Source organism: Aptenodytes forsteri, unplaced genomic scaffold (genome assembly GCF_000699145.1).
Source record: "Aptenodytes forsteri isolate BGI_AS27 unplaced genomic scaffold, ASM69914v1 Scaffold376, whole genome shotgun sequence".
Taxonomy (NCBI): domain Eukaryota; kingdom Metazoa; phylum Chordata; class Aves; order Sphenisciformes; family Spheniscidae; genus Aptenodytes; species Aptenodytes forsteri.
The window spans coordinates 1,930,281-1,939,357 of NW_008796056.1; the positions used below are offsets into that span (position 1 = coordinate 1,930,281).

General features: G+C 37.6%; 1 protein-coding gene across 3 annotated transcripts in view; it reads left to right on the top strand.

Moving 5' to 3' along the window:
* The first annotated feature begins 1,579 nt into the window (after positions 1-1,579).
* GRM5 (glutamate metabotropic receptor 5) overlaps positions 1,580-9,077 on the top strand; it is a 286,832-nt gene continuing 279,334 nt past the window's right edge. For all 3 annotated transcript variants that reach the window (XM_019473927.1, XM_019473928.1, XM_019473929.1), the window contains exon 1: positions 1,580-2,258. In XM_019473927.1, the coding sequence (XP_019329472.1) occupies positions 1,580-2,258 (679 nt within the window). The remainder of the gene's footprint in view (positions 2,259-9,077) is intronic.

A 9,077-nucleotide genomic window follows, 5' to 3' on the forward strand; every position in this document is an offset into this window, starting at 1 on the left:
TAGATTTCCTATGGCAAGGGTTTCTTTCGCTTTACAACATCTGAGCATTTTTAACAATTGTTAATGGATTAGAAATGACTGTTTGGTCTGAAATGTATGGAAATTTCTATATTCTTTTTTATTACATCAAAAGATTTATGTTAGTAAAACTGAGATCAGGCTCTGTCCCAGAATTTTGCATTTGTTTTGTCAATAATGAAACTGGGCATGTGATTCACTAACTAGCTCAGCATCTTCCCAGATTTAAGAGTGTGCTTAACTTCCTGTACTATCAATGGATCCACTGGCAGGTGTAGAGCAATAGACGATACTTTAACGTGCTCAGGAATCAAGACCTGGACAAACTACTGTTTAAGCACTATATTTGAAACCAGAAGCATCCTGCTGCAAATCCACTGCTAGGTACAGAACATTTTCAAGTACATTTTCAAGTTCCATTAACTACAGCCCAAGATACAAATTCTTTGCTGATTCTTTTCTTTTTTTTTTTTTTTTTGATCCTTCATCAACACTAAAGCCAAGCGCAGATTGCATTGAAGACTATCGGCAAACATAGCAGATCAAATATTTTAGGCAGTAACGCATCTGTATAGTCTCTGTGTTGACTTCTTTCTATCGGTGAAGTCTGGATAGTTGTCCACAGTACCAGGATTTGTCGAATTGCTTGTTGGTGATGTTTGATTTAAGGATATAAAAAGATGAAAAGAATTTCACTGCTCTGCTGTTTTAGAATTGTTGTTCCTCTGCTGAAATATTCACTGCTTAAAACAAATGCAAATTTTAATAACAAAATCAGTTTCCTTAATCCTAACTTATTTTAAAAGTTAATTTGTTTCATGTTGTGGCTTACAAAGAAAAACCAGATTTACAGATTTGAAGAACCAAATTCTGTATTCCTTAGAATATTTCAAAAACAGCTCTGTTTGTCAACAGCAGTTTCCTAGTGCTGTAATTGATAACATAGTACAGTCCATGGTAAAGTAGTGTGACATATGCATTTGTGATATAGAAAGCATCTGAAAGTAAAGGGAGTTGTTTTCAAAGACACACATTAGAAATGGCAACATCTTTCTTCTTTGGAATTAAATATTTGTCTGTCTTTTGTTCTTTTGAAAATATTTCCCAAAAGAGTTTTTAAACAAGAGTGTCAAAGAGAAAGACACCAATTTATATCAGCAGAAGTACAAGCCTAAGACTGAGAAACACTGAAGTAAAACAAAATTTTCCAGCTTGAAAAATTATGGAAGCAAGTGTATATAGGAGACGGTATTACAGTCATTGAGAGCAGTAGGAAGAGGTGCAATTTTAGAACAGATTACTAAGCTGACTTTATAACTAATTTTAAAGCTTTTTCTCTTATTTATTCATTTTTGAAGGTTATGAGGATTATGATCACATGTGCAGCTCTGCACAGCTGTCCACTTGGAGATGATGGTCACTCCTTAGAGAATATACGCAAACTCCTGGTTAACCATCAGCATAGTGCTCCTTTTATCCAAAAGATTTGATAACTGCTTTTCACCAGCTCTCCGGTTTTGTTCCATCATGGTGTCTCTACCAGCCTAAACCATTTCCTAAAATGGTCCTTTTGCTGTTCCTTGCAATCCTGTTATTGAAGGAAGATGTCTGTGGGAACTTTGGGCTTTTGGTTTCTGCACAGGCCAATGAAAGAAGAGTGGTTGCACACATGCCTGGTGATATTATCATTGGAGCTCTATTCTCTGTCCACCATCAACCAACTGTTGACAAGGTTCATGAGAGGAAATGTGGAGAGGTAAGAGAGCAGTATGGCATTCAGAGAGTGGAGGCAATGCTACATACCCTTGACAGAATTAATTTGGACCCCACACTGTTGCCAAATATAACGCTAGGATGTGAAATAAGGGACTCCTGCTGGCATTCTGCTGTGGCTCTGGAGCAGAGCATTGAGTTTATAAGGGACTCTCTTATTTCATCAGAAGAAGAGGAAGGGATGGTGCGATGTGTGGATGGATCTTCATCGTCTTTCCGCTCCAAGAAACCCATTGTTGGTGTCATTGGACCTGGCTCTAGCTCAGTTGCTATCCAGGTCCAGAACTTGTTGCAGCTTTTCAATATACCTCAGATTGCTTATTCTGCCACAAGCATGGACCTAAGTGACAAAACTCTGTTCAAGTATTTTATGAGAGTTGTGCCATCTGATGCACAGCAAGCACGGGCTATGGTGGACATTGTCAAGCGCTATAACTGGACCTATGTTTCTGCTGTACATACTGAAGGTAAGAGGCTGGGTTTTTTCCATATAAGAATGCCTTCAAACTACTTTGATGTGGTCAAATACATAGATGATGACAGTTTGATGTTGTTGTTTTTTTGCCAGTCAGTTGTCAAGAGTATAAACTTTTGCTTTACTTAATAATAATTTCACATTCCCTATGGGGCTGAAGTAGCATCAATGGCTGAAAAAGAAAGTTTGATATACAGGATTGTGTGTGCTCTAGGGCCACTTGTTGCTAAAAGTGCTTACTCTAGAGTCTCCTAAGTGACTTAGTTTCATTTAATTGACATGTATTTATTTTTCTTAATCTACCAACCAGTGTATTTATGTAGAATAATCATTTTGACTATATTGGTATCAATGGGTAATGAGAAAGCGTCTGGTCTTCCCAGTGCAGAAGAGAGCTAAATCATCATTTGAAACTGTAGCTGAATCAGAATGTGTTCCTGCTTAATATCTGAGGCACAGAGGCACGAATACTAGAAAACATGTAGTTCTGGCTAATATTTGAATGCAGGTTGTTCCAACTCCTGGAGACCAGAACTATTTCTGTCTTTTTTATAATACTCCATGGAGTATTGCAGCCACTTCTTGCTCTGCATCTGGTCATTGGTTTCGGGAATGAGCAAGGGAAGTCTCCTCAAATCTTCTTCACACACTTATGCTCCATCAGGTGTCCAGAAAATCAAAACTGTGTGCTAAATTGCTTTCTTTTTTTTTTTTTTAATTAATTTGAGTTAAAGCTTAAGATTTTACCCAGTGTTCAGAAGAGTATATGATTAAAGGGAAATGTTATGGAAAAGCTTACCTGATTTCATTATTCCTTGTATTAACAGAGTTGAGTGGGTTCATCTTGCTATAAGTGACTAGAATTTCATACTGCCTTAAGAGCAGGTTTCTCCAGTCCCTGTCTAATGACAGCACCGTTTAATGAGTTTTCTGGAATTAGGTTCTGTGATGTGTTCAGAAGAGTATATGATTAAAGGGAAATGTTATGGAAAAGCTTACCTGATTTCATTATTCCTTGTATTAACAGAGTTGAGTGGGTTCATCTTGCTATAAGTGACTAGAATTTCATACTGCCTTAAGAGCAGGTTTCTCCAGTCCCTGTCTAATGACAGCACCGTTTAATGAGTTTTCTGGAATTAGGTTCTGTGATGAATTCTAGGATCATACTGGGTCGCCTCTGTTCAAACAGACAAACTCGGAATGGAAGGCTTAGAATATGATCTGGGAATGAAAAATGTTATTAAGAGATTGAGTAGTGGCGATGGCATTTCTGAACAGCAGCAGATGTTACTGGCTTTATTACAACCAATAGAAAGCAGATTGTCCTTCCCACACACTGAGTATGTTTCTCTGGCAGCCTTCATACTATTCAAAGCCCTTTTTGGGGTGATGCTGGTCCAATGCTAGTATGTAGAGATCTTTGTCCTCCTACAGATATGTAGAAAGCTTGTTCTGCAGTATTTAAAAAAAAAAAAAAAGTTAGGTTTTATATGCAGATTGTTGCAATCATGTTTCCATCACAATAACAAATGATAGCTGGTAAATAACTGTATCTTTTTTATGGGAATGCATGAATATATTAACAGTTTAATATAACAGTGTATAAATCACCCTACGTCACATCATGTAGTGAAGGTATTCTGTGCCAGCTGATGCCTTTGGTGTGCAGCCTTCACTTCACAAATACATATGAATAAGATTATGGTCAAAAATAATGCCACTGATGCATCACATTAGCATAAGATTTTATATTCTGACTACTTTTGATGACTTGTCTAATTTTTGCTATGAACAACTTTTACACCTCTGCTTATTGAGAGGGGATGCTTATATATTCCGTGTGGGAATTGTCAAGCTTATATCAAGGTCTGTTTCTGAACAGAGTGAGAATACTTACTTTTACCACTTCCCATGGACACTGTTTGGAGCAGATGGTAACATATGGCATGTTAATCTTATGGCAGGGGAACTTTGCACTGTACATTGAAAAGAAGGGAATAGGGACACAAGGGTTGAAGCTGGAGGTAGCTGCTGTGGGCAAGACAAAAGTAGAAAGTGACAGAGGAGCTGGGTATGCAGAAAGAGAAATGATGATCTAGTACAACCTATGCCTACTTCTGCCGGTATTAAAGTGGACAAGATAGGTGGTGTGTTATGAGGCCTCATATCATTCATAGCATGTTTAGAGCAACATAACTCAATTTCAGTGAACGAACATTAAACTTGGGTTCTGGGAATCTTATGATCCTATCATCTATTTGCATGGTCTGGCCATAGTGATGAATATGCTCTGCAGTTAAATAACATGACACAAATATTTTCTAACAATAGAACAGATGGTATTTATAATGGGATAGACAAATACAAACTGGTCAAGGTATTTCTTTGAAATGTGACAATGTCTAATATTCTGGACACTTTCCAAAACTTATGGCAGATGTTGTCCCTTCCAGGAACAGAAAGATTTTTTAAAAAACACCACAAAACACTCCTATTGATGAATGTTAATGTAAAGGAAATGAATAAACAAGCAAAAGAGATATCCTTTATTTATATTATTTTTAGTATTAATTTTCATTTTAATATAGCATCTGTTTACTTGTAAACATTCCAAATATGCCCCCTATACTCAGTGTCTTACATTCATAGGTATTATTTCAAAATAGGGGAAAAAAAAATTGTTGAATCCCATTCCTTGCAATTTTTATCGACTTAGGATCTTGTACACCCATTGAGAGAGGATCTTCTTTCAGTGCCTCCAGTAATTCTGGCCATCTACGTTCATTATCTTTAGCTCATCTTCAGGCATTAGCCAGACTGTTCTGAAATATGATCTTTGGTTTCTGGGAAGGATTTCCAAGGAGAGGGAGGTTCCTGTCTTTCAAAGCTGGACAGGGAGAAAAGAAGAGGCAGAAAAAGCTTGGTTATTTCATTGCTTTTGTAGTTCCATGGGCAGATAAAGTTATAGGTCTATTTTTGGTCTAGTATAAGAAAAGCCTGGGATAAGTCAGTAGCTTCATAATAAAAAGCTTCCTTTTTGAATCTTTCCTTCTGCACTTACTAATGATCTATGCCTACAGTGGATTAATATTTTGGGAGGTTGATCTGAATTTTTGTTGTTAAATCCTTATTCAAGATTTCCAGATTTAAAATACACAAAAATTTTGAGAGGTTCTCGTAAGCTTTGCTCCTTTGACATTTAGTATCACTGTTTAATCTAGGTGATGCCTCCAGGTGTGCAACTAACCACTAAGAGTAGGTTTTTTTTCCTAAGAATTGGAAGGTAGCAAGCACTATTGTCGGTGGAGCTCTTGTAATTTTAAGGAGGAAGTTTCTGCAGTCCAATTAATAGGAAATATGAGTAACAAATGAAGGACATTTCTGATAAAGCAACAGTCATCTCCACTTACTGTAGTGTATTTTACATATGCCACTCAGAAATCTTTGCAAGTCTTAGTCTTAGGTTGTAACTCCCCTTGCTCGCTCTGTCAGGAATGACATATGCCACTGGTGTCATTATCTTCCCCCACTCTTCAACTCTTCCTTGCATTTAATAATTGGTGGGGCTCTACTCTGAACTGATCTGGCTTTAAAATAAAACTTTTTCACCCACCATCAGGGCACTTTTTAAAAAAACCTCATCAGTTCTGGAATACAGGTCACGCCATGGCCCCACAAACAGACATGTTAACACTGTGTGGCAGGGAGGTAGGAGTGAGTGGGCAAAGAGGTAAAATGTGATGGGAAACTCCTTGTACTAAGGACCTATCACTTAGAGCCTGAAGCAAGTGCCTTCAACTTTATGGATTGCTACAACAGGCATGCAGGGTGTCCTGGAGACCATTTTATTTAAAGTTTGCATACTGATCTAATTCTTTCAGCTGGCCTTACAGATGTTGTTTTCCACCGCTGTGATAGGAACAGAGGCTAAACAAACTTTCCTTAAACTCAAACCAACTTTCACTTCTTAAACCAACTTTGCAGACAGCCAGCAGGTCAATAACGCAGTCAGGAGCTCAGTCTGTGCCTCTCTCTCAGGCAAAGTAGCTCAACAGAGAGAAGCCCTCCGGTTTAGTCCCTCAATTTCTCAGAGCACCTTAGGGATCTTTTTTAGCTCATGTAACTGTTGTCCACCCCCTGGGGAAACTCATGCATGGACAAGGGAGTAGAGAGGAAAATTTGTGCCTGTATCTGGATTTTGGGTGGTAATGGCTGGCATGCAGATGGGTCATGCAGCTCAAGCACCCCCTGGAGTTTTGTCTCGGTCTTTTCTTGCTTAACCACACGGCACAGCAACTAATCGGAAATGGTGGGGGAAACTGGGGAGAAGATGGCTGTCTGCCCCAAGAGACAAAGAACTGTCTGTTTACCTCATTTCCCATACGAAAGCATTCTCTGGTCTTTTTGAAAGATCAGAGAAAGATATATACAATTTTCTCTTCTCCCATCATTGCGGTTCGAAGGCCTCATTGAAAGCCTGTTCAAAGTCAATACTCCCCCGTTGACTAGACTGACATTTGGATCAGGCTTTCCTAGTCAGAAACAAGGTCAATCCCTGAGAGTCTATGCTTAAAATTTGCCTGGAGCCAAATGAATTAATAATTTGAAAGGCAATTTTCATTGCCATTTGAAACCATTTATTTTGCCACTCTGAATGGAGTGAAGAGGTGATGTATGCTGGAAAAACAGAACTGCACAGGGGTACAATTGAAACACAATAGGCCAAATTTATTGGGGATAAATTTCACTCCATTATGTAAAAGGTGTGATTTACTTTTGAACACAGCCTCAAGAAAGAAGCTACTTTGTTAACATTTTCTTTAGACAGCTCTGCAGGTAAACATTGGATCAAACTCATCTTCAAAGTCCTCTCTGTTTAATATCACTTTCCTCCATTTAAATTTGTCATATGTGAATATAAAGAGGTGGTTCACATTCATTTTCTTAGGCTGTACCCAGGCAAGCATAACAAAAGCAGAACTTTTTTTCCCCTGCAGATAAGGGTTATTTCACACACTTCCTTTCATATTTGTTCAAATGTGTCTGGTTACAAGACTATTTTTGCCTACGTCCTTTGCTACCAACTAAAGAGCAAAATGAAAATTAGTCATAGTCTGTGAGAATAGGATGAAGAAATGAACGAAAGAGCTGCAACAAGTTGACCTTAAACCTGCTGCTTGGAACAAATTGTACTTATATGATGTTGTGGAGTTTTTCTTTCAGACTAGATTTTTCTCCTTTAGATACAAAAACTATATAATAGTCAGAAATATTATTTGCTTTTCACAAAATAACATGATTTATAATTAGATTTATTTTATTTTAAGCATAGGTGATATTTTTTCATGCTTTATATGCAGAAAAAAACACATAGAAATAATGTACCAAAAAAGGTCATTGCTAGTCCATGAAAATATTTTCAATTTCAAAGAAAACTTATTTCTAAAAATCTGTTTCTGAAAATTAAAGAATGTCCTGTCTAAAGACTGGAGAATGTTCTATTTCAGCAACGTTTCATTGTTGCCCTTGGGCAAAATAATTACTTGTTTTTTTAATTTTTGAAATTACTTTTATTTTTTTATTTTTTGAGACTTTTAAAATGTTTCAAACATAAATGTTGAGATCAGGATGATCACAATTTGATATGTTCTCAATTACTTTAATCTTGTAGCAAAAATAAAAATTATCTCTCATCTGAAAGAAAATACGGGGAATGAAAAACCCAGTTGCAGTCCTATCCTGTTGAGGTGTTTACTCATTTTTATTGGATGTTGATATCTATAACAAAGGTGGCTTTTTTTTGCCCAGTTTCAAATATATATCCTAGGATCATAATTGTGAAAAGTGAGTAAATGTTATCAATAAGCTGGGAATATTGAGATAGAAAACTCAGGTAGCATCAAGTTAATGTTTACTTTGTTCTGCAGTGACTGACTAACCGGACAGCACTTTAACATAGCCAGCAGACTGCTCAGGCCAGACATACCCACTGTGAAGTACCTTGACTGACAGAAAAATATAAAATGAGGGGTATACTCTGGAGCGTAATGGGGATGAAGATTGTTAGGGGAAATACCATGAGACAGCCAAGGGCAGGTGAGCAAGGAGGTGTACTATTCTAAAGTTTAAAAAAAAATCACTTTGAAAGGAATGATATAGGGTGGACTTAGCTAAAACCAGGACATTTGGATCTTCAAAATGTAACTTGGCTTCTTTTCTTTAGGCGTTAAGTGTTTGAATGTCACTTTCTTCCCTCACTTAGACTCTACAGCTATTCAATGAAAGTTGCAGTTACCTTCATTGAGAAGGCAAGTTCCTCCAGCTTCATCTTAAATTTGTCTTTTGCCTTGGGCCTGGAAATGGCACAGTTCTTGTTCCCATCCTTAGGGTGCACCTCTTCAATCAGGGAGGGATCTATCAAGTTGATGAGATTTGGAAATCTTCCAGGAAACAAAGTTTCACTGCACAGTGCCTGATGGGTCAGATCACTTTTATGAAAGATAGTCCTTCTAATATATGCTATCAGATGACCATAAGTAGTGACAGTGGTTCACCTTCCTGTATCCCCTGTTGATATTTTGTCTTTGAGATCATAGAATCATAGAATAATAAAATCATTAAGGTTGGAAGAGACCTCTAAGATCATCGAGTCCAACCGTCAACCCAACACCACCAGGCCCACTAAACCATGTCCCTAAGTGCCTCATCTACACGTCTTTTAAATACTTCCAGGGATGGGGACTCCACCACTTCCCTGGGCAGCCTGGTCCAATGTTTAACCACTCTTTCAGTAAAGAAATTTTTCCTCACA